Source organism: Mauremys mutica, chromosome 9 (assembly GCF_020497125.1).
Source record: "Mauremys mutica isolate MM-2020 ecotype Southern chromosome 9, ASM2049712v1, whole genome shotgun sequence".
Lineage (NCBI taxonomy): Eukaryota > Metazoa > Chordata > Testudines > Geoemydidae > Mauremys > Mauremys mutica.
Window position 1 is genome coordinate 80,017,749 of NC_059080.1, and position 26,394 is coordinate 80,044,142.

The window sequence follows — 26,394 nt, forward strand, 5'->3', positions numbered from 1 at the left end:
TTATGAATAACAATAATCAGTAGAAAAGGTTTATAGCTAAAATTTGTAGGGACTCTTCCTCTAAACATTCTCCCTCCTGTCTAATGCAGGATTAATGGGATCTGAAACACTGGGACTGTATCTGCAGGCATGTTTATGGCACTCTAGCTGCGCCGCTGTAGTGTAGACACTTCCTACATCAGCGGAAGGGGGCTTTCTGTCTATTTAGTTAATCCATGTGTCTGAGAGGTGGGAGCTACACTAGGGGTTAGGGCACCTATCTACAGTGCTCAGGGCACAACATTTTTCACAGCCCTGAATAACGTAGTTAGGCTGGTCTATACTTAAACATCAGAACGACCTAACAGTAAACAAAGTGAAGTACATGTGAATAAGTGGTGCAAGGGCTGCAGGCAATAAATAGACTTTGAATTTTTTTTCCCCATCCTAAATCAGGACAACAAGTCAATCTCAAGAATTATTGCAAATTGATAATCCAAGAAAAAAATAAGTCCAATTGAAACATTTTCTTTTGATGATTTTGAAATATTTTGTTTTTGTTTATGGCCTTTAAAAACTTTTTTGTATAAATTAACAAAAATTTGAAACAAAACTTCAAAACAAAAAACAAAGTTGAAAATTTTTTGTTTTGAAAATGTAGATAATTTTTTGGAAAAAGTTTCACTTTTTTTTTCTATTGGAAGACTTGTCAAAACCAACCCTTTCCACTGAACAGGTTTGATTCTGATTAATCATCATTCTCCAATAATAAATGTTTAATCTGAAAATTCCTGACCAGCTCTACAAACAATGTAAAAGTTTGTAAGAATTTTTTAACATGAGCAAAAAAAGTATTTTCCCCCAATTCCATTCTCAGAAATGGCTGAACCATTATTGCTAAAGCTTTCCAAATTAAAGTCCATCTGAGGCAGATACTCAGAATGGAAAATTTCAGCTTGAATGGTTAAAGCATGGCAACGATATAAACCACTGAAAACAAGGTCTTATAGTGGGAAGTATAAGGGCAACCTTTACTATAGGTGGCACCACCAACTCTGCCTGTAATTGAGAAACAACTTCACTGATCACTGACATTCAACCAGCTTTGGGGCAGAATAAGGCAGGTGGTTAACCAATATCATGCAATTGTTTAGGACAGAAAGTGGAAAAAATACCCATTTGAACATACAGGGAGATTTTTGGGCTGCAGAGCTGTACATACCCAAATCAGAATTTAGCAAGGTTTCTAACCATTAGAGGAGTGAAGTTCTGGAACAGCCTTCCACGGGGAGTAGTGGGGGCAAAAGATATATCTGTCTTTAAGACTAAGCTTGATAAGTTTATGGAGGGGATGGTATGATGGGATAGCCTAATTTTGGCAATTAATTTGGCAACTGATCTTTGATTATCAACAGGTAAGTATGCCCAGTGGTCTGTGATGGGATGTTAGATGGGGTGGGATCTGAGTTACTACAGAGAATTCTTTCCTGGGTGCTGGCTGGTGAGTCTTGCCCACATGCTCAGGGTTTAACTGATCGCCATATTTGGGGTCGGGAAGGAATTTTCCTCCAGGGCAGATTGGCAGAGGCCCTGGAGGTTTTTCGCCTTCCTCTGTAGCATGGGGCACAGGTCACTTGCTGGAGGATTCTCTGCAGCTTGAGGTCCTCAAACCACGATTTGAGGACTTCAATAACTCAGACATAGGTTAGAGGTTTGTTACAGGAGTGGGTGGGTGAGATTCTGTGGCCTGCATTGTGCAGGAGGTCAGACTAGATGATCATAATGGTCCCTTCTGACCTTAAAGTCTATGAAGTTAACAACTCTAGACTTAAGAAAAATGGTGTGGGATATTTAGTTACTGCAAGTGCACAGAACTCTGTTTTTACACCTCCACAGTAAGATGTCACTTCCAAAATCTTTTACCAGCAAGTATGGTATTTCAGGTCAGAGTAGCAACTACTGAGGCACTAGCAGCATTTTCTGCAGAACTCTGGGTTTTCTTTTGAGGTCTCCCATCCAAGTACTGACCAGGCTCTATGCTGCCAAGTTTTGAATCCTGGCAAGTTCACTGCGGGAAATGGTATGGCTGCAATAAAATGAATTTTTGTTTGAGAACAAAAAATGTGTTGGGGAGCTGAAATCACAAACCAAGTGTAGCAAATTATTGTTTACAAACTCATCTAAAAAGATCAGAATACAAATTCTCACAGGTTCTTCATTATTTCAGTACGGTGCAGTCATTCTAAAAAAACCCTTAAGGTAGTGTTACACAGCCTGTTTATTTCTCTTAATCAGTTTTAAACCACCTGAAAGAACAATATGTAAGAGAAAAGTTTAAAGAAAATGTAACTTTTGATGTACCTGGCTTAAAGGTAATATTTGAGCTGACTAGCCTTCAAATAAGATATCTCGTAACCTGTATTGACACAAACGAAAAAATTGAGGCTCAGTAGGTCCTTTCTCTTCTGCTCAGTATGTTTATAAATTTCCTGAGCTTGTCTTGGGACACCTGTGCTATTGAATTTGACAAGTGTATCCTTCAGTAAGTCTTCTCTTGACATTGGCAAAAAGTGGAGTTCCCTACAGGCTCATGTCCCTGACAGAGTGAAGAAAGCACTACCAGATGTACTTTACTAGTGGCCTGGATGCATCACTTTGTATTGACCTCTGTCCAGGGGCGGCTCTACGAATTCCGCTGCCCCAAGCAGGGCGGTGCGCTGCGCCGCTCGCGCTGCCGGGCGCCGGTCGGGACCTCCCGCAGACGTGCCGCTGGTCCCGCGCCTACGGTGGAGCTTCCGCAGGCATGCCTGCGGGAGGTCCACACGAGCCGCGGGACCAGCGCACCCGCCGCAGTCATGTCTGCAGGAGGTCCGGTCGTCCCTCGACTCCGTTGGACCTCCCGCAGGCATGACTGTGGAAGGTCCGCCGGACCCGCCTGCCGCCCTCCCATTAAAATGCCGCCCCACGCGCGCACTTGGCGCACTGGGGTCTGGAGCCGGCCCTGCCTCTGTCACCTCTGTTCTCTTGATGGTTTTTTGTGAGACAGTAGGAATCTTATTCATTCACTCACGCTAATTACATGATAGCATATTGCATTAAACTTGAACTGAGGCAAGTCAACAGCCTGCCTCTGTCATAAAAAAGAGAGATTTTTCTTAAAGAATAATGTATTACTAATGTAAATACAAGTTATGGATTCCAATTAACATAATATATTAACTGGTTGCATTTGTGCATTTCCACTTAGGGCGATTTTTCCCCTCCAGTGAGGGCCTGTGGATCTCAAAGCCAAGTTTGTGGGGGTGATCATTCTCCAATCTTCACCCAGCAGCTCAAAGGCAGCAGCTGGGACCAGAGTCCATGAAGTGCAACTGGGGCTCAAGTCTCACCCCTACGATTTGATTGGGAGCGGTCCAAGGATCCTGATTGGGCCGCAGTCCCTGTTTAAGCCAGAGGAGGAAACAGGAAGTTTGTACAACTGGGCTTTACCCTAAGGGTGTCTATGGATATTATTGGGACCGCATCCTGATATTAGGGGCTTTGTCTTATATAGGACCCTATTACCCCCCACTACCCTCCCATCCCAATTTTTCACACTTGCTATCTGGTCAACCTAGTTTACACTGCAATTAGACACCTGTGGCTGGTCCATGCCAACTGACTCAGGCTAAGGGGTTGTTTCATTGAGGTATAGATGCTCAGGCTGTAGCCCAAGCTCTGGGACTCTACCTCATATAGTCCTAGAGCCCAGGCTCCAGCCCAAGCCAGAATGCCTACACTGCAATTAAACAACTCCTTAGCCTGAGCCCTGTGAGCCCAAGTCAGCTTGCATGGGCACATCGCAGGTTTTAATTGCAGTGTAGCCATACTCTGTGGTTTCATTCTATCTGCCCCAGGCCTGCTGAAGCATATCTGCCTGGTTCTGCAGGTTTTAGAGATGTGGGGCTGGTTTGGAAGAGGCCTGGCCAAAGCACAGCATATACAAAGTGGCATATCTTATCGCAAACCCACCAGAATTATTGTTGATGCTGTCATTGTTCTTGCTTCATGCTTTTAAATTCCCTAGCAAAAGCAGAGGCAAAGGCTGAGAAGCATTGCTAGCATGACACACCGTGGAATACCCCATTCCTCTGAATGTCCAGAGCATTTCCCTGCAGATCTCAGGATATTTGCAAGGTTGAAGAGGCATGTTCCAGTCCACTCCATGGGGAGGCAATAACAGCCCCCAACTTCATGACTCCTTGAAAACTCTGGAATTGGAATCTGAGTTTTCAAAGTATGTTTTACTCTCCCATAGATATTTTGCCCGAAAGCATGGTCCTGTCTCTTGCTTTTTAACTATCTTCTTATAAGTAACTACATGTAAATTTGTCTTTGATTTAGATAAGGATGTTTATTGAAGCTAAAGTATTATCACAAAAATGTGGTCCTATCTTTAGTTCAGAATTCTTACTATTGCCCCATTCTTCTGAGACATTATCCATCATCCATTTGCATTTAAATAAAAATGAAGACACATGAAAATGTGCTTCACTTATATTCACTTGGACAGAAGAGTTGGTAACCCTAAAATGTGTTTTCTTCTTCTTCTTCTTCTTCTTCTTATTGATTATTACTATGGGCAAGGTAGTGAATATTTGCATCCAACTAAAGATCAAACAGAACATATATAAATAGCACAGAATGCAAGAGCTGCAGAAACTCAAGACATGCAAAATTAAAACTATCACATCAGAAACACTTTCCGTCAGATTCCCCATAGGAAAAAAAATGTGGATAATTAAGTTAACAACCATATGCTGTTTAAGTTAGGCATCGAGTACATATAGAATTGATCTGGCAGAGCATATTTTGTGTAGGAGCATCTGGTAGATGTGGATAATACACAATAGGATTTACCAAATGAATTACATGCAATAATAATCACTTACATCTGAAGCCAGCCAGTTATTCTGCCAATTTTAATGTATATATTTCTTTGTATCCAAACAGGTTCCCAAAGTATTCTGAATACTCTTAAGGGGCCACATTCATCAAAGATTCTGGAATTTATAACTACCTAATCAAATTTGCTCAGAATTTAACAGTTCTGCAAATTCAACCTACATTTGAAAATCAAGCTGTAACTTTTTTGCTTCATACACTATCACCTGCAATAAAAACTTGAATCAAAATGCAGGGCCAAATTTTGCCCATAAATGTGCTTTCATAACTACTACATATGACTAATAATATGGAAAACAGAACACAGATAATATTATTGACTAGATATTATAGGTCATATTCTCAACTAATATAAACCAACGTAGCTCTACTGACTTCAACTGAGCTATATCAATTTGAACCAGCTGAGAATCTGGTCCTGTCAGTACATTAGAAATTGATAGATGGAAGGGTTAGGTAAACACAGCTTGTTCTTCCAAAGCTAAGCAAGCTCTGAAGAGCTGAGAGTGTGGTTTTGGGGACTATGACTTTTAAGGGTTGAGGATCCCAGGCAAAGCACCTGAAGCACTGAAGATATGACTACATCACAAATGAAGGTGTGGTGTAACTGTAGTGTAGGTAGGCATACCCATGTTAGCTCTAATCTAGTGCAGGTAACCATAGCAATGAAGACATAGTGGCACAGGCTTCAATATGGGTTAGCTGCCCCAGTACAAGCCCACTGAGGACCCTGATTATATATTCAGATTGCTGGCTTGCACCACAGTCTGTGCTACCTTGACTTCACTGCTATCATTACCCATACTAGCTAGATTAAAGCTTGCACAATTATGCTTACCCATACTACAATTAATTGCACCTTTATTTGCAGTATACATGTACCCTAAGTGATCACTGAAGTTGACAAAGTATAGTAAAATTGCTTTGAATAGTAAAGTAGGCATATGCATATGGTATGACTCAGAAGGCACATGAGCAGCAGATAAGACAAGTAACAAGGTGGAAATTTTATGCACTCACTTTTCTGGCCACTACCACGGTTTGAGATAGGTCCAGTATGGTGGTGAGCACCCTCAGCTCCTATTGCCTTCTAACCTGACACCAGTGCCCATGGCTGGAAGACATAGCAGTCCCTGGCTCCACTTCTCCCAGCATGTTAATCTTTTTGAAGCTTCCCTTGACATTATTTTATTTATTTTTTGACTCTCAAGATGGCTCCAAAGAACAATACCATATGGTAGTTTTGATTCCTTAAAGTGACTCCATTATTAACATTAGATCCAAAGTATTTCTCAGTCTCCTTTGGATAAGTCAATGCAGTGTTTTAAACTGTCTGATTTTTTTTTCAGCTAGGTTTTCCATTTACAAATAATCAAATGGCTTTTCAGTTAATACAGGATCATCTAATCATAATTGTTACAAAGCTCACCAACAATATCAAATAATAGTTCAAGATATTTGAATCTTTGATGCTGTGCTGTCTGTAAATCATACTATCAAGATCAGGAATTTGTGTGGTTACTTCTTCAGTGATGATCTCACAAAAAGCAAATGTATGCCCTTGTGACCATGTATCTCAGCTATTTTAACTCCCTCCTTTAGGGTTTTCAGTGGGGCTGCTCCATCACTTTCATCATGTTCAAAGTGCAGTGGCACAACAGCTCAATGGTTTGAGTTATCACAATCCCACCGGGCTGTTCCTGCAAGGTGTTGAAGCATGATGGCCTCAATCCAGCAAAACACTTAAATATGCATTTAACTTGAAGCACATGAGTAGATTCATGGATCACATATTTTTAGGCCAGATGGGACTATTGGCTCATTTAGTCTGATCCCATGTCTGTCACAGGCCATAGAATTTCACTCAGTTACCCCAGCATTGAGCTCAAACACTTGAGTTTGACTAAAGAATATCTTGCAGAAAGGCATCCAGTCTTGATCTGAAGACATCAGAGATGGAGAATCCACTGCTTCCCTTGGTAGTTTGTTCCAACACTTAACCTCCTGCACTGTTAAAAATGTGTGCCTTATTTCTCATTTGAATTTGTCTGGCTTTAACTTCCAACCATTGGTTCTTTTTATGGGTAGTCTCACTGAAGTCAGTGGAGACTACTCATATGCTTAAAAATTAAAAAGTGCTTTGCTGAATCAGGGCCCAACTCCTCAGCATCTTGCAGGATCAAGCCTATTGCCAGTCCTACTCTTTTACATTGGCCAGAAAAGGTGGATGGAACTTTAAATTGGCACTTGTGCTTTTTAGAGACCTTAACAGAGTTGGCCTTGGTTCCCTTTGAGACCATCTTGCTGAGTATTTTACCGATGGGTATCTTAGTTCACACATTACGAGCTGTATCAGGTTTCCACTTTCACATCTGAACTTGTCAGGCAATTGCACTTTTGCTGTGATGGGCCCTCTGGTGTCAGGGTCAGATTTCCAATTAGGCATAGATGGCATATGCCTAGGGGCGCCTAAAAGTTAAAAGTGGGTTAAAAGTTTAATTTTTTAACAGAAAACATGAAGGTCAGATATGGGGGGGGGGGAGGATGCCGAAGATGCTGTGCCTAGGGGGGGGTGTAAGGTGTAAATCCAGCCCTGTATGATATGTACAGGGGCGGCTCCAGGCCCCAGCACGCCAAGCGCGTGCTTGGGGCGGCAAACCACCGGGGGCACTGTGCTGGTCGCCACGAGGGTGGCAGGCAGGCTGCCTTCGGCGGCTTGCCTGCGGAGGGTCCACTGGTCCCGCGGCTTCGGCGGACCTCCCGCAGGCATGCCTGAGGAGGGTCCACTGGACCCGCGGCTTCGGAGGACACCTGCGGGAGGTCTGCCGAAGCCGCAAGACCAGCGGACCCTCTGCAGGCAAACCACCGAAGGCAGCCTGCCTGCCATGCTTGGGGCGGCAGAATGCCTAGAGCTGCCCCTGGATGTGTAACTCACTTTCCCTTGAACTTTATTTCATTTCATTCTTTGTTGCTTTCAGAAAAACACCTGAAAGCTTTTCCCCTTCTAAGTTGTTTTATAACAGCCTTTATTTGCAATATATCTATTTCTTTCCTCATTAAACATTTGAAGACCACATTTATTTTTGTTTATATTTTTAATATTTTTTGTATAAATTTGTATTCTGTTGTACAGTGTCTAAAATGCAGTGTGTGGGGGAATGGGGGTTGCTATAGAAACACAATTGTTAATTACAGCATAATTTAAAGAACTGTGTAATCAATCTTGTAAAATGTGGTATTGCAATTATTAATTATGGTGGATTTAGGAATGCTGATTATTTCAGTAATGTGCCTGGAGCAATACCAAACTCTTAATGATGTTGTATGATGAGTTAGATTTGATGGTGAAACAGATGAAAAGTATACAAAAGAAACTTTCTAAAGATTATTCAAAAAGAAATACTGGCTACATACTAGTAACACTCACATTCACGTGTTATGAAACTATAACTGACAACTGAACTATCTGTTCCTTTTTTAAATTTTGGGATGTGTGTTTTCCCTTATATTCTGCTGTTAGTAGAGAGAGAAATCTGTGGTTGAAGTTAATGTATTATGTTTTCCCTCACTTATGGCTGTGGCATTCCTTCTTCCCCCCCTCGCGCTTGTTTTTGATAGAGAAGCATGTGTTTTTCTCTCATGACTGTGTGGAATTCTGTCTCATTGTTGAGACATATACATTTTTTATTCATTTGATTTTTTTTTCCTGGTTTGTTTCATTTTATTTTTAGTCAGATTTTATGTTTCCTGCATTGTTTGTGGAGTACGTTTCATTTGTTTAGGCTTTATCTGTCTTTGTGCATGTGCTTGGCTCGTCCCCAGATGTTGTTGCTTTGTTTTTCCCCAATAGGTTTCTGTTTGGTTTTTTTTAGTAATGATTTTATTTACATTCTGTTTCAGAGACCTAGACCCACCCTTGAAGAAGGCTTAAGACAAATCTTCTTTACCTTTTTAATATTAAAGAACTTTTAATATGTTCTTTTTGATATTTTTTTTTCTTTCAGTCAAATTACATAACTTCAAGTGAATGTAAGGCAATTAACTTACTGTCATCTGTATCATATCTATTCGTAATATTCTGCTCTATGGTCAGAAATATGGCATTGAGTAGAAATTTGGCTCTTGTCTGGGAAGTTACAGTTTTGCTTGATAACCTGTGAAGAAAGGAAACCTGCTAGCAATAATCTGAGGTTTTTTTGTGAAGAGAGTTTTTTGCTAAATTTCAAATTATTCTGCCACTTCTGATGCATTTCCTAAGTACCTGTTCAGCCAACTGGTTAAGCATGTGCCTATCTTTAAGCACATGAATCATCCCATTGACTTCAGTGAGCTGATTCACATGATTAAAGTTAGGCATGTGCTTAAGTACCTGGTTGAATCAGGGCCTGTTTGAGGAAACACTCATGTGGTTACATGCAGGCTTTCATCCTACTGATTCCATAATCCTCCTGTGTATATTTGGGGGGAGTCCAGAGGTTTTTGTAATCCACTTTGCCATGAAATCTGTCCTTATTTTAGTTGTTCTCACTCTCAAAGTAATCAAATCTCCTATAATAATTTTGCATCGAGTAAATCCCCACCTCAGAACAAACATGACCATCATCACAGAAATGTCATCTGCAGAGTCCAAAGCCTCTATGAAACAGGATCCTTCCTTTTTTAATGTAAACACATTTTCCCCCAAAATGAACTTCCCTTATCCCTGTCAACAGCAGAATCTGACTGAAACAGGTCTCTTAATCTGCATGTTTTTCCCCTGAGACTGAAGTCCTGATCACTCATTCAACAATTGTCTGTGTCACAGATGCAGAGTAGTTGTCTTGCAACCTTCCCCCTAGCCCCCAAGCTTTCTTCTTTAAAGTCTGTGTAGTGGGTCTCAGGCTACTGAAGAAAACACTTCCAAATGGTTGCTAGGTGGCAGATCTCCACTTTGCAAAGCATTTCCTCTGTTGTATTACTATTGCATGTTGTAGAATAGATTGGCTGTAGGCTCAAGTTCAAAGCTTTTTTGTATTATTGTTTTTAAGTTAAAATCTGTGGCAAAATCAAGTTCACATCTTGCAGGTAGTGAAAGCACAGTGCCCTCTCAACCAGGTGTAAGGAAATCTGGATTAAGTAAACAAAGCACTTGTTGGCTTCAGCTACTTCAGCTGTTTCCTTAAACTCTGTTTCAGACAGAAATGACCTAAATATTTCAAAAACTAATTTGGGTAGCAGAAGACTTGACGGCCCAGGCCAAGATTAACAGCAATAGATAGTAGGCATGCACCACACATTCCCAGTTGTGGCGGGTTTTCTGTTTTTGTAAATGAAGCTACAGTCTGGAGAGGGTCATGAGCCAAACAGTGAAGATCTGAATTCAGATGTCCTCACAATTCAAGAGATTTCTGCTCTGGTGTTCCAGTTCAGGTCCATTATACTGAGGTTGAAGTTGAGCTATGAAGTTCAGATCTGAGGAGATACCAAATCAGTGTTCCTGTGTACCCTAAATATACCCTCGGTACCCTAAATATATTCTGATGGCCTTTTAGCATATGTCCCCTGATGTGAACAATTAATACTGGACCTAAAAAAAATTAGTTAAGTATTCTGAAATGTCACTTTTTTATTTTTTTCATTAATTTTAAATTTCAGTTAAAATGAAACAGATTTTAATTGTTTTAAGTCTAGAAGGAAAAGGTGGAGTTAGAGTACCTAAATACTACCAGGACTATTACACTATGAATACGTAAGACAGAGAGAAGTCCTCAGCTATACATAACTTTCTAATAGCATGAACATCTTAATAGTCAGCTTTACTAATGTGTTTTCTGTACAATATATTTTGCATTTCTGTCATGTTATCCATGCTTTGTTTTTTCTAGCTAGTGATAAGTGCTAATTTATAACGCCTGGACCAAATCTTATTGAACAGTCTGTCCCCCCAGTGCATCTGATTGAAGCATACTGCTCAGTTGTGAATTCTCCTGCATTTCTGCACAAGGGAGAAAATTGGGTATAAGGCACCTCTCTACTCAGCTGTGAAGGCTACCTGTGTATCACGACCAGCAGAACTGGAGTGAGAGGGCCCATGTTCCCTGGTGGAACTGTTATTGACAGGCCACCAGGGAAACGGAACGCTGCCACTGGGAAGTCAGGCTGGAACCTACGCAGCCACATGGACAGAACAGTCCAAAGAATTTTAATAAATTTCCACTTGTTCAACTTAACCTAAATTCAGCATCACTCTTTGCAAGCAAAAAGTATTGATGCTGTAAGTTCTCTGAAGTGCAGCAGCTGACAGCATGAACCATGGATCTCAGTCTAACTCCTCCTTCAGAGCCCTGGATTTTGTAGACACACTGTGTCTATCACTGGGCAAGGTCTGTAAGATGGAGTTTGAGCTGTCCAGAGACCTGGCCATGCAGGAGGCCAACAACAACGGATAAGTAAAACTATTGTTTTACTCTACATAAGAACAGCCATACGGGGTCAGACCAATGGTCCATATAGCCCAGTATCCTGTCTTCCAGCAGTGGCCAATGCCAGGTGCATCAGAAGGGATGAAAAGAACAGGCAGTCATCAAATGATCCATCCTTCATGGTCCACTCTCAGTTTCTGGCAATCAGTGGCTATGGACACTTAGAATATGGGGTTGCATTCCTGATGATCCTGGCTAATAGCCATTGATGGACCTATCTTCCAGGAATTTATATAGTTTTTTATTGAACTCTTATAGTTTTGTTCTTCAAAGTATCTCCTGGCAATGACTGTGTTGTGTAAAAAAGTACTTCCTTTTGTTAGCCTGCTGCCTATTAATTTCATTGGGTGATTGCTGGCTCTTGTATTATGTGAAGTGGCAAATAACACTTTCTTATTCACTTTTTCCACACCAGTCACAATTTTATAGAGCTCTATCATATCTTCTCTTAGTTGTCTCTTTCCAAGCTGAAAAATCCCAGTCTTTTTTTAATCTCTCCTTTACCGATCGCTTTCATGCCCTTAATCACTTTTGTTGCCCTTCTCTGTACCTTTTCCAATTCTAATATCTTTTTTGAGATGGGACAACCAGAACTGTATGCAGTATTCAAAGAGTGAGCATACCATGGATTTATAAAGTGGCATGATATTTTCTGTCTTATCGTCTATTCCTTTCCTAATGGTTCCTAACATTGTTAACTTTTTAACTGCTGCTGCAATTGAATGGATGTTTTCAGAAAACTAGCCACAATAACGCCAAGATCTTTCTTGAGTTATAACAGCTAATTTTGACCCCATCATTTTTTATGTATAGTTGGGATTATGTCTTCCAATGTGCATTACTTTGGATTTATCAATGCTGAATTTCATTTGCCATTTTGTTGCCCAGTCACCCAGTGTTGAGATCCCTTTGTAAGTCTTCTATCTTGAGTAAACTTGTTTGTCACCTCACTGTTTACCCTTTCTCCAGATCATTTATGAATATATTGAACAGTACTGGTCCCAGTACAGATCCCTGGGTGATATTTACCTCTCTCAATGCTGAAAACTGGCCATATATTCCTGCCCTTTGTTTTCTGTCTGTTAACCAGTTACAGATCCATCAGAGAACCTTTCCTCGTATTCCATGATTGCTTATTTTGCCTAAGAGCCTTTGGTGAGGGACCTTGTCAAAAGCTTTCTGAAAGTCCAAGTACACTATATCCACTGGATCACCCTTCTCCACATGCTTTGTTGAACCCCCCCTCCTCCACAAAGAATTCTAATAGATTGGTGAGAGATGATTTCTCTTTACAAAAGCCATGTTGACTCTTCCCCAACAAATCGTGTTCATCTATGTGTATGATCATTCTGTTCTTTAGTATAGTTTCAACCAATCTATCTGATACTGAAGTCAGCCTTACTTGCCTATAATTCCAAGATCACCTCTGGAGCCTTTTTTTAGGGTTTTTTTTTAAATTGGTGTCACATTAGCTATCCTCCAGTCATCTGGTACAGAAGCTGATTTAAATAAGTTAGATTGGACAGTTAGTAGTTCTGCAATTTCATAATTGAGTGCCTTCAGAACTCTTGGGTGAATACCATCTGGTCTTGGTGACTTCTTATTTAATTTATCAGTTTGTTCCAAAACCACCTCTAGTGACCTCAGATTTGTCACCTAAAAAGAATGGCTCAGGTATGGGAACCTGCCTCACATCCTCTGCAGTGAAGACTGATGCAAAGAATTCATTTAGCTTCTCTGAAATGGCCTTATCTTCCTCGAGTGCTCCTTTAGCACCTTAGCTGTTGAGTGGCCCCACTGATTGTTTGACAGGCATCCTGCTTCTGATGTACTGAAAATGTGTTTTGCTGTTAGTTTTTGAGTGTTTGGCTCTTTGTTCTTCAAATTCTTTTTTGGCCTGTCTAATTATACTTTTACACTTGACTTGCCAGACTTTATGTTCCTGTGAAGCGACACAGGTTTTTCTCTAGAGATGACTCCAAAGAGGAGGGGATAGACCTCTATGTTACTGCCTTACAAACAGTGGCTGCTATATGCAATTTTGGGGAGTTGGGGTTTGACAGAATCCCTAATTTAGGATGGGATAGTCTGTGGCACTTGGGATCACCATTTACAGGAGTGGCTGCTCCAGAAAGGCAATCTTACATTAGACCAGGGGTGGGCAAACTTTTTTTGCCGAGGGCCACATCTGGGTATGGAAATTGTATGACGGTCCATGAATGCTCACAAAATTGGGGGTTGGGGTGCAGGAGGGCATGAGGGGTGGGGCTGGGGAATGAGGAATTGAGGGTGCTCTGGGCTGGGACTGAGGGGTTCAGAAGGCAGGAGGAGGATCAGGGGGTTGGGACATGGGATGGGGTCGGGGGCAGGCTCTGGGCGGCATTTACCTCAAGCAGCTCCCAGAAACAGCAACATGTCCCCCTCTGGCTCCTATGCAGAGGCATGGCTCTCTGCGCTACCCTGTGCACAGGCACCGCCCCTGCAGCTCCCATTGGCTGGGGTTCCCGGCCAATGGGAGCTGTGTGGGTGGCACTTGGGGTGGGGGCAGTGTGCGGAGCCCTCTGGCTGTCCCTACGCATAGGCGCCAGCATGGGGATGTACTGCTGCTTCCGGAAGCCATGTGGAGTGGGGCAAGACCCCCACCCCACTCCCCAGCTGGAGCGCTGGAGCAAGGCAAGCCCCCGACCCCCCTTCCTGGTGGGAGCTTGAGGGCTGGATTAAAACATCTGGAGGGCTGGATGTGGCCCCTGGGCTGTAGTTTTCCCACCTCTGCATTAGACAGATGCTTAGACATGGGGTGTGCAGCAGAAGCCTTGAGAGAGGATGTAAGCCCGAGCACCACACTCCCAGAAGTACATGCAGTGAGACAACTGCAAAGGAGAGCAAGTGGTCAGAGTTCCATACCTATAGTGAGATGCATTTCCTGTGGGACGCAGCACAAACAGGTAAAGGAGAAGTGCCTCACACTAGGATAGCATTGCATGGAATGTGGCTAGTTCAGACATTTTAGCAGTGTATGCAAGAGCAGAGGAAGGTCTCAGAAAGATTAATTCAGACTTGTACAAGAGGGGGATGGCACATCAGTTGGTGGTGGTAACATCATGACTCTCTCCGTGAGTCCATAGATAATGGAGGCAAGTTTGAAAGCATATGGGAATGTTTTCCCAAGACAATTGGTGCCTCAAAGGAAATCTGTGATTTGAAGTAGACCCGACAATGGAACCTGCATGCTTATCACAAAGGAAAATTCAAGGGGTACTGTAGGGATATTAAAGAAGGTTTATATTAAACATGGTTTATATGAGAAATGATTTATTGATTTATTGTTAATTAATACTTTATAACTTAAGGTTTATGTTAGAAGTAAATTTGTGATTCCCAACATTTAGCTTCTAACCTGCAAGCCAGCAGCTGTGTCTGTGTAAAGCCTGCTCAAAGAGATACTTGGTATAAAACTTGTTAAGCCCAAAGAAATACTTTGTATAAAACTTGTTAAACATTAATTATCTCTAAGTAAGCCAAAACAGTAGCTGTTATAGTGTATAGATAGAGACCCCCACCCTCTGTAAGTTTTCATCTCACTTTATCTTTGCTTGTTAAAAGACAGGGAGTCTCACATAAATTGGTAACACCCCAAAAAGTAAAGAGACAGTGAAATAGATGTGATTAAGATAGAGAATGTATGTGAATGAATGGTTAGGGAGTCACCAGCCTGAAGAATTCAGTGTCGGCTGAAGAAGGTGTCAAGTGGGATCAACCAGATGACCCCCGGAGGGCAAACTGGAATCCACCCACCACACCTCAAAGGAAGGAAAAACAAAACATCTAATAACATGGAGCCAGCCACCTGCTGATTGATTTAGCAACAGCAAAATGAAGCAACTCCTATGAACTAACATAGGGAAAAATCCCTATAAAACTGGACTCTAAAGAATAAGGACTTTGAGTCTATGGTTCTGCTGCCAGCCTCCAGGAGCATCAGATGCATCTGACACAGACTCGGCTCCATCCTCATGACCAAGATACCTGGCCAGTAACTTGGCATGAGCAACATCTAGGCTGGTAACTATAACATCTATACAGAACCTGAATGAATGATTGTGTGGATGAATATATGTGTGTGTGTGTGTGTGTGTGTATAAGGAATAAGTAGTAATGGAAACAAGTAGGAAAACATTGTCTTTTGTTTTGTTATGGTATTTACAATAAATGTGGCATCTTTGCCTTATCCCTCTTAATAAGATTCTGCTGGTTTTTATTATATTGGTACAACAGTACTACATAATCAAGTACACTAGGAGCTCAAAAGTCAACAGAGGCCAGTATAACCTTGGTAAGCAACATGGTGGTGACAAAGAAGTCATCAGGCAGATTACACATCTGTATTACGATAAAGCCTCTGAAGTGAGCATTGAAAAGATGCCACTGTATCCACTGGCCACAAGTGATGACATCTTACCTGAACTTTCCAAAGCCAAAATCTTTATGGTCTGTGATGTGAGGAATGGGTTTTGGCACATAAGCCTGGATAAAGACTCCAGCATGCTGATAACTTTTGCAATGCTATTTGGTCACAACAGATGGCTGCTCATGCTGATGGACATAGGCCCAGCACTAGAGGTGGTCCAGAGGAGATTCACCCAAGCATTGGAAGGACTTCCTGGAGTGGAAAATAATTGCAGGTGATTGCCTCATGGTAGGTGAAGGGAGTAATGATACAGAAGCTGAACGAGACCATGCCAGAAAACTATAAGCTTTTCTACAATGATGCAGGAACAACATAAAACTCAACCCAGCAAAAATACGACTCAGATAGCATGAGGTGACATACTTTGGATATCTGCTCACAACTGGGGGATTGAACAGATTCCAATAAGATCAAGGAGTCTGAGGCATGCCAGCTTCAGTGGATGTGAAAGTGGTACCGTGCCTCTTTGGAATGATAAATTTTCTGTCCAAGTTCTGTCCACACCTGGCTGTAGTAGCAGAACCCGTATGTTAACTCATAAGGCAGGATGTTGAGTGGGACTGAGCAGGTCCCCAGCAGCAAGCATCTAACACACTGAAACTGATAATGTAACATACTAAAGCACTACCAGCCAGGAGAGCCACTGACACTCCAGCATGATGCTTTGGAGAAAGGACTGGGTGTAGCTCTTTTGCAGGAGCCCTGTCCACAGAGCCCTGTCACCGACTGAACAGGGATATGCCCAAATACAAAAAGAGCTTCGGACTGTGGTATTTGGAGTGGAGTGATTCTATCAGTACACCAATGGCCATCCAGTAACAGTATAATCAGACCACAAACCCCTAGAGCAGTGGTCCCCAAACTTTTTCAATTGCGCCTCCCTCTTGCGTGATGCATGCCCACCCTGGGAGCTGGGGTAGGCGGTGGTAGGATGAGTGGAGCAGGATGGGAGTGGGGGATGGTGGGGTTAGTGGGGTGGGGGAAGGGGAGGGGGAGCTGTGTGATCCAAGAGGGGGGCAGGGTGGGAGAGAGGGAGCCTGCTTCAAGAGGGGGCAGGGTGGGGGAGCCACCAGTATCTCTGTTGCCATCCCTGAGTGCTGACTGGACATTGCCAGGTCCCTTTTCCAACCGGACTTCCTGGTCGAAAACCAGGCACCTGGCAACCTTTGGCCAGGGGGCTGCAGCAGGGAACTGTGGCTGTGGCTGAGGCCGGAGCAGAACTGGGGGCACAGCGGGGCAGGGTGGCATTCCCTGCTCATCCTATGGGGCTGACCCATGCGCATGTGCCCCCCGGATGTTCCTCTGTGCCCCTAGGGGGGGCAGCCTCAGAGTTTGGGGACGACTGCCCTAATCATGGCAAAGTCCCTCCTTAGTGCTCCAAAGAGATTGTAACAGGTAGAGGTGCCTGCAGTGCTACCAGATAGAGATCAGACATTGTTCAGGACAATTACGGGTGTTAGAATCCAGGCCATATATATCTAGCATCAGCGAGTTGCGGGAAGGAGATCAGGACACTGACTCTGTTAACATGCTGCTCGCTCTCTCTCAGTTTCAAGAGCAAAGCTGATAAAAATCAAAGAGGTTACAGAAAAAGAACATCCAACTACAGGCAGTCAAGAGAACAATACTAGAAGAGTGGCCAGAAGACAAAAGCCAACTACCGGTAGGAGCAGAACCACATTTTCAAATTAAAGATGAGTTGTGTGTGCAAGATGGAATCATATTTTCAAGACAGGGAGCTGTCTTATATCATTATGAAAGGATGTCATCCAAAAAAAAATACATGCCTCACACATTGACAACTGTGTTTACTACCTGGGAATAAATACACAACTCCACTCCTTGTTAGAAGGGTATGAAACCTGCCAGTTGTATGATTGTTACCACATGAGCTGCCCACCTGACCAGTGGGAAAGGACTTATTTACTTAAAAGGAAAAGCAGTATTGTATTGCAGTGGAATACGATTCAAAATTGGGAGGCCAATATCCTGCCTGATATAAGAAGCAAGTCAGTAATTGTCAAACAGAAGGCCCACTTTGCAAGATATGGTATCTACATTGACAGAACAGGGCTACATTGACAGAACAGGCTAAAGGGATTAATAAAATTTCACTTGTCCAACTTAACCTGCTTCAGCATCGCTCTTTACACAGGAAACAACCTGCATCTGCTGCCTATGCATGGGGAAGAGACTCACTACTACTGAGATGCTACTTCCTTTCCTGTACAGGTACATGGGCAGGAGTGAGGGAAAGAGGAGAATCTTGGTTCTACCCTCTCCTGCACTGACACAGCACAACTAACCTCACTGAGTGGAAGTAAACTGCAGCTGGAAAAGGGCTAGAGCAGCTTACTTCCCTCCTTCGAGCATGGTGCTCCACAACTATACGTTGCCCCTTACTCAAATTGGATTGCAAGGTGCCAGCCCAGCCCTAAGAGAGCATCCATCCTTGGGGGGCGGCGGGGGGGCGGGGGTGTCTGACCCTACTAGCTGGACAAATAGTACAGATCCAGAGAATAAGGGCACAATTGTCTCTTCTAAAATAAGTGAGCGAGATTTACCACAGGTGCAACTTTCAATGTCCTTGAGTTGAAGCCTGCATTATACGAGTTGAGTGTTGAATCATGGAATCATAGTATGGTACATAGGAGAGGAGTCTTTTACAGTCAATGAGGAATATGTGTGAAGCAGGAGCTTTGATTTCCCCCCCATACCTAGTCTGTTTTTATTTCCCTTGAAAAGATACATTATGTACCAAAGCCATATAAAAGTTGCAAAATCATTACAACCACAATTTTTCAAGCTTACGTAATTCATAAGAATTAACTGCCAATAGAATTGCTGTGTATTTCCTATTTTCTTAGTAAAAGTTCTACCCTTTTCCCAGATTTGTTCTAAACTTTGTTTGGCGTGCAGCAAAACAATCTGAGCTAGCCAACTCTGATTCCCTCTCTAGAAGAGCAAGTTTGCTGCAAGAAAGTGTTTATTCACGTAAACCTTTGGCCAACTTCAGTATGGCCAGTGGCCTCCCCCACAAATCTCTAAATATACACAGGAAGACACAACTTGAGATGGTACTGTTGTCCAGCAATTTTGTTACAAAATCCTGGCTTTTGTGATTTGTTTTTTAAATACTACATTAAATATTTTTAGTATGTATAGTGTTAAAATGTATTTGTGGTTCTCCTGGAAAGTGCCGGATTGTCTTTTCTGGAGACTGCAGTCTCCTATTTATGTACATATTTGTACTGAAAGGCTGTGACCCTTAGTTTGTCTCAACCCTGAACAAGAGAGGAATTGCCTTTCAGGGTGAGACGGTATTTCATTGACAATGTACATTCAATCTATGGCCTCTTGGAATGTTTGCGCACTACAGAACTGTAAGCTAGAGGGTGCTGGTCTATGTGATATGGAGACTTATCTACTGGGAACCAGGCTTAGGCCTCAAAACTCAACTTACTCAGCTAGTAATAACTTTTTGTCACTGCCACTTTTGATTGGATTAGTATTTAATAAGAAAATAAAATGTCTGACTGGGGTGTAGAGGGCCACTGAAATTTCCAACTCCATTTACAACATCCCTTTGTTCACACACGTACAACTTTGAGTTCTACCCTGGATGATCTGAATTGGGTGGTAGTTCTTCCATGGTATGACTTTCTCTTTCAGACGTAGTCTCTAATTCTGCAAGCACTTATACAAACCCTTAACTTTATGGACAGTAGTAGTGAATTCAACGTGCTTACTCATGCAGACACGATGAGAGTACTCGTGCATAAGCATGGTCAAGGCCTTGGTTTGTGATCCCTTATTTTTCAGGTTTAAAGTAATTCTCCAAAGTCCACCTGAAATGAATTTTGGTTGGTTTCTGTACCCAACCCACCATTGTGTATACAAAGTTCAGAAACCTTCTGAAAGGGGAGCTGGGTGCTAATGGAGGCCCCTGTTCCTGTCTAGACTTAGGGCAGGTCTACACTTAAGTGCTGTAGCTGCGGTGGTGCTGCTGTAGCACTTCAGGGAAGAGGCTATTCCACCACTGGCAGAGCTGCTCTAGTTGGTGTACAGCCTCTCACAGAAGTGGACTATGTTGACTGGAGAAGCCCTACTGTTGACATAGCATTGTCTACGCCAGGCGCAAGGTTAGTATAACTGTGTTGCTCAGGGTGTGGATTTTTCACACCGCTGAGCAATGTAGTTAGACTAGTGTAAATGTATAGTGTAGAGCAGATGTGGCCTGATGCAGTTGTGCAGTGTATGCACAGGGACTACTCCCACAGTCATGGGGCCTAATGTCTTCTCTCGGCCTGGTGGCCTATGAAACAATTTGGCCATAATGTGTTAACTGCAGCCATAGCAACACTGGCTCTCCACCCCTGCAGTTTACATGTTGTGTTAGTGGGTTCGCCCATGCCAGGGTGACCAGACAGTAAGTGTGAAAAATCAGGATGGGGGTGGGAGTAATAGGCATCTATACAAGACAAAGCCCCAAATATTGGGCCTGTCCCTATAAAATCAGGACATCTGGTCACCCTAGACCTCGCTGTCTATGTCCAAGGGCTGCCCGGCTACAAACTCAAAGTTACAACTGCCAGTGGTGCTGGCTGGAGACAAAGAGCGCCTGGCTCCAGACTTTTCCACCAGGCCCGGGGCTGGGGGACTGGGCACTGCCCGGAGCCAGTCGGGGAGTCTTGAACCTTCCCACGACCTCTGGGGGCCTGGGCTTCGCAGCTCCCCGGAACAGCGGGGCCGGGGCCGCGCTGCCCCCAGCGGAGGAGGAGGGGGCTGGCGGTGGCGCTGGAGCCGTGACTCCCCAGGCGCGGGGAGGGCGGTATGAGCGCGGCCGGCCGCTGGGAGGCGGCCTCTCTCCTGCCTGCTCCGCGGGGCTGCAGGGGAGGCGCTTGGCTGCCGGCGGGCGGGGACGGCTCAGGTTGAAGGCTGCGCGGGCGGGCGGCTGGCTGGGGCTCCCACTGAGGCAGAGCGCGGCGGGGCTGGCGCTGCCCGTGCACCCCAGTCCCTGGCGGAGGCGGGCAGCGAGCGGCAGGTGGGGACGGGAGCGGCTGGCCGGCCCCCCGGGCGAGAGGCGCTTTCCCCGCTGCGGCCGCTCGCGGCGATGCGGTGAGTCCCTCGCAGCCGCTCTGGGGAGAGTTGTTCCGCCCGGCTCCGGGCTTGGCGGGGGCAGCTGTGGGGCAGGCGCAGGGGCCGCGTCGCTCCTCGCCGCCATGGGGGTGGTGCTGCCTCCCCCCGGCCGTGGGGCTCCCAGCAGGTGGGGCGCGTTGGCGGCGGGTCTGGGTTTGCACCAGCCGAGTTCCCCCCTTCCTGGCGGGGGGAAGCAGCTGTAGCTCTAGCTGCTGCTGCTGGGGGGCGGGGGGGCACTCTCGGGTCTTCCCCCCCCCCCCGGCTCTGAAAACTCTCCAACTTCTAACGCCGTGTTGTCACCTCAGCGGCGGGAGGCGGGTGCAAGTGGCATTACCAGAACTGTAAGTACTGTTGGGGCTGTGTGGGAAAGGACAACGTTGTGCTTACTGCTGTTTCTTCGTAGTGCGGGGACTGAGCCTTTGCAGGATTTGTTGCTTCCTTCTTGCACTAGTGGTGACCCTAAGGAATTTGCTATGGATGGGGAAAGTGAAGTGGATTTTTCTAATAACAACGTAACGCCGTGGTGGAGGAGGAGATCAACCCCCCAGCTACACACCAAGAGCAAACGTAGACCCCAGTCTTACCAGAGCCCCAATGGGGTCCTCTTCACAGATTTCCCTGTGGAAGACAGGGGTACATTCACTGTGACTCAGCCTGCTGAAACAATAGTTACTTCTCCAGTCAACAGATTAGTCCAGAGGAGCCCCTCCTCTTTTAAATCCAACATGGGATCTGTGCCAAATGGAAAAATAGGGTCTCCAGAGTATAAAATTGTATCCCCTCAGCTTTCTTCTGACCAGGCATCTCAGGTTCTGAAATTGGTTTCAGATAACTTGATAAGTTTTACAGCTAGTGGTACAGTAACCTCACCAGATGACACACTGCTTCATCCAGTGATGATTTCCAGTCAATCAGCACTTATCCCAGAACATGAACAGACTGCTTTTATGCCAACTCCTGGGTCCTTACCTGGAAATATGCCTTCACTGAATAACAACACAATGGCTGTTTTGCAGTTACAATCCGACCAGCTTTCTAAAAACTCAGAAAAGGCACTTTTGGGGCCCTCATTGGTTTCCCAGACAGCTCCCTCACAACAAAACTTAACTCTCCACAGACTGACATCTAATCAGAACCAGCTCCCAGAAAAACAGTCAATAGTTCTGAGTACAAATAGTCCTGCTGCGCTCAAAGTGGGGAAACAACAGATCATTCCTAAGAGTTTAGCTTCTGAGATAAAAGTGACAAACAAAACCAGCAACCAAAATATGGAGACGAACAAAAGGGTCCTCAAGGTCCGTAGCATGTTGGAGGTGCTTAATATGCCTTTGGTAGCTGATGGTGATGAAGAGACAGAAGGTGACCTGGATAGCCCAGGGGCATTGAGAAGAGGCTTGAGGTCTACTTCCTATCGAAGAGCAGTAGTGAGTGGCATTGACTTTGACAGTTCTACAAATTTTAAGAAAAAAAATAGAATGTCCCAGCCAATACTCAAAGCTGTTGTGGAGGACAAGGAGAAATTTTCTAGTTTAGGAAGAATAAAGGTGAGTAAACTGGTAGATGAAACTTATGCTTTCTTTTGAATGGTGCTGGCCATTTTACAGGTAGTGATTAGCAGTCTAAGTATTTTCCATTAATGCATTTATGTTTTTGAGTTCATTATTTACTATTAGAAACGTCTCTGTGGTCTTTGACAGGTATCAATAGTTACTTAACATTTCCTCAATTTTACTGTAATGAAAACAGTACTTTTAAAGAACACCATTAATTTGAAACCTAGCCATTTTACAACATGAGTTAAAGGTAATTTCATGTTCTATATTTGTCACTGAATCCCCCTACTGATTTAGGGTTTTTTTTTCATTCATATTTACTTATATTTAAAAATGTTTATCACACCCCTGTATATGTTTGAATAGGGGAGACAATGAAACTGACTTCACAAAGTGCTGCCTAATGCAGAAAGTAAATACAGTGGCAAAAAAGTAGTCCAACTCCCCCCTCCCACATCTCTTTCAATTATAGTAACCTCACCTGTTACTTTTAACAGTGTTTTAAAAAAATTCAGGTAGAAGTGAACTTTTTAAATTGACAGAGGCCTTTTAAAGTATCTTGAGACAACCTCAGGTGTATCCTAAAAGCAGAATGTCTTATTTCAGTCCTCCCGATTTAATCCTTTTTGAGTAATAGTTTTATTACATTTTCTCTGGCTAAATTAATTATATTATAATTATGCCACAAAGCCTTGTTAAAAAAACTGTGAAAACCTTTTATGGCTTGAAAAAGTGTTATATCTTTGTCTTTTTGTTGTATTTCATTTGCATTCTACTCTTCAAGCATTGAGTGCTTTTAATAAATTGGTAGATTAAAAATCTCTGCAAGGTGACTTGGAATTGTGCAGTAAAGCACTCCAGGCAAGGCATAATAGATGTAACTAGTAGAATAATTATCAAGTGCATGACAGTTCTCAGGCAAACTAAAAATGTAGGGGCTGGGGGTTGGGAGCTTTCACAGAAATTACACAAACAATCAGTTTCAGTAGATCAGATTGTAGGCCATATCATTCCATTAGATTTTTTTCCTGCAGACCTCCCCCAATGAAAACACTGAGGAGTTCTGCTTAAACTAGGATGACATTATATTGCCCTGTCTTTATACAGAGATAACTTTTTTGTTGTTGCTAGTGTTTTGTTCCATTTTGGGGTTGTTGGGTTTTTTTTGTGATTTTTTTGGACAAGTTAAACTAGTAAAACACATAAAGGTCTAAAATGTAGTTCACTAATAAGTTTGTTTTATTTAGGAGGGCTTGTTATGGTCTCAGAAACTAGCTTACATGGTGCCTTATGTCAATTTTTTGTAGCATGAAAAGAAGGAAAGCTAGTCACTCTAACAAGAACAATTTATACTTGATAGGATATCTCAGAGCCAATGAAATGTGAGTTTATTGAACTCTTGTAATGCTACAGTGTGAAATCATTTTTAAGGTCTTTTTATTCAGTTTGTAAGAAAAATGCAACATGATGAATGACTAAGCAATTAGAAGAAAGTCCATACCAACTTTAATGACACATCTGTAGTGAAACAATGGTTGTGTGAATAATTTGCTAATTGTCAAAAGTTTATAATCTAGGAATAATTAACTCAATGCCTTAGATAATATTAAATAAAATAGCATAATGTTTGTTGAAGTCAGTGGCGTTGTGTTCTTATTTTCATGTTTCTTTTCTTTAAAAAAAAATCCTAGAAGAAAGCACTGAAAGTACAAGGGACATTTGATGGGGAAGGTAAGCATTGGATTTTGTAGAAACTGGTTTTTATTATTTGAATGCATTTTCTGATAAAAATCTAAGCTTTCAAATGACCAAATAAATCTCAAGAGAAGCTGACTTCAAGAGAACAATATGTCAAAATACTGTAGATTTTTATCAAAGAAAAGCATGTTAGTTAACTGAAATCTAAAATCTTGAATTATCAACTGGAAATTCTTTTAATAATAATACAACTGCCATTATATTCTGTTTGTAGAATTGCTTAAAGAATAGAGAAAGGCAGGTAAACAAATACCTTACACTTGAATATAAAAAGGAACTATTGTATGTATTTGTGTATATTGTTTAAGCTTCAGCTCTTATAAAAACGCTGTGGGGTTTGCATAAAATAAAACCAGTTCCTGAAAGCTGACTTCAGTGGTCAGACGTCTTACATAGACTCCAACAGGTGGATAAAAATCAATTATTTTATTTAAAAAAATTTAAAAAATGGATTTTTTTATTTAAATTGGATTTTTTTTTGATAAAATACTTTTTGAGGAAAAAACTATCTAAAGATACATTATAGCTCATATCTCATTATGGAGTAGGGATTATAAATGCTAATTCTATAGTATGAGACAATATATTCATGTAATGTTTAAGAAAAGTTTTGTAAATAAGTTCCAATCGTTCATGAATTAGGGACCCGATCCTATGGGGTTCCACAGACTTCTGTATAGATTATTTAGATTAATCTTTCTATCTTCACAATGGGACTCAGTGCTCAGTCTAGAAGATACCATCAGAGATGCTTAGTTTTGCAGTTCTCAAAGGGTGGATTTGTGTCTCCAGAGGTAATATGCTTGTTAACAGTAAAAATGTTTTAAAATAAATAACAGGTGAGAAATTACAGACCTCAACTCTGTTGTCCCTCTGCAAATTTGTGTACACGGAGTCAATCCCTTACCTCTCTCTAAAAGTGCAAAGTTTCAAAAAGTTTAATGAATAGAAGATTGTTGGTGGCAGAATAGATCTGTACAAGGAGAAGAAGTCTGGAGATAAATGTGAGAAGCGAGGAACATATGCTTGTTTTGTTAAAATATTATACGTTTACTGTTGAAGAAAAAAATCCAGAATACTTAACGTTGTTTTAGTTAAATAAAACAATTTAAATGTCTGCCTGGTGATGTTCTCCTCCTAATACAGCATGGCAAGAAAATCCTCCAAATATTAATGATTAACCTGTTGAATTGGAGATAGTTCACCTCCCAGTGATGTCATAAATATTTGCTTCATTTACCTTTGGTAAATGAAATAACCAAACAACCATTCATTTTCTGATATAGCTGGAAAACTAATTTGAAAAGTTTTTAAAAATCACTGTTTAAAAATATGTAGTGTGTACCTTCTAAAAATGAAATCTACATCTATCTCTGAGTTGTGAAGAATATGTATTAAGGTTATAACAACCAACAAGAATGCACTTTTATGTAGAAAATCATGATGAAATTGAGTCTTCCTGACTAGTGATTTAAATTAATTTGATTGATTGATTTAAATCAAAGGCTATGTGAGTGTCAGGATTATGTGGATCGGGTTGCAGAATCGGTGGGCAAGGTGCCATTCTCTGGGGTTTAGGAATAAACCAGCACTCACCAATGCTTATGAAAATTATCCCTGCAGTCTAACATAATCCTTTCTCTCTTGTGTTGCCATTCTGACCCGTAAGCTTGTAGTCTCGATGTGATCTTTGTTTCCACTCTTCCCTGCTCCTTTGACCCTGATTTTTGATGAATTGTCTGTATTCCCTCCTCTCTATTTTACAACCAAACATTAGTCCATACTCTTGTAATCTCTCCTGACTATGGTAATTGGCATTCTCTCTGCTTCCCCATCTTTGATCTCTCCCCAAGTCCATTCAAAATCTGGTTGACAGGATCATCTTCCTTTCCCACTGCTTTGTCTCCTATTCTTTTCTTAGGCCTAGTTACACTTGGGGGGAGAGGATCGATCTAAGTTATGCAACCTCAGCTACGTGAATAACATAGCTAAAGTCAACATACTTAGATCTACTTACTGCAGTGTCTTCACTGCGGTAGGTCGACTGCTGACGCTCCTCCGTTGACTCCACCTGTGCTTCTCGCTCTGGTGG

At 42.4% G+C, this 26,394-nt stretch overlaps 1 protein-coding gene across 4 annotated transcripts in view; it reads left to right on the forward strand.

Annotated features, from left to right (window-relative positions):
* The window catches only part of ARHGEF26 (Rho guanine nucleotide exchange factor 26), a 198,457-nt gene that overhangs the window by 73,197 nt on the left and 98,866 nt on the right, over positions 1–26,394 (forward strand). The window contains exons 1-3 of one of the 4 annotated variants that reach the window (XM_045030660.1): positions 20,843–20,970; positions 21,395–22,535; positions 24,236–24,275. The exons of 1 other annotated variant lie outside the window; for it this stretch is intronic. In XM_045030660.1, coding sequence (XP_044886595.1) covers positions 20,966–20,970; positions 21,395–22,535; positions 24,236–24,275 — 1,186 coding nt within the window. In that variant the 5' untranslated portion in view covers positions 20,843–20,965. Of the gene's footprint in view, positions 1–20,842; positions 20,971–21,250; positions 21,333–21,394; positions 22,536–24,235; positions 24,276–26,394 lie in introns of those variants that run through there. 2 more of the 4 variants (XM_045030661.1, XM_045030662.1) reach the window with 2 other exon arrangements.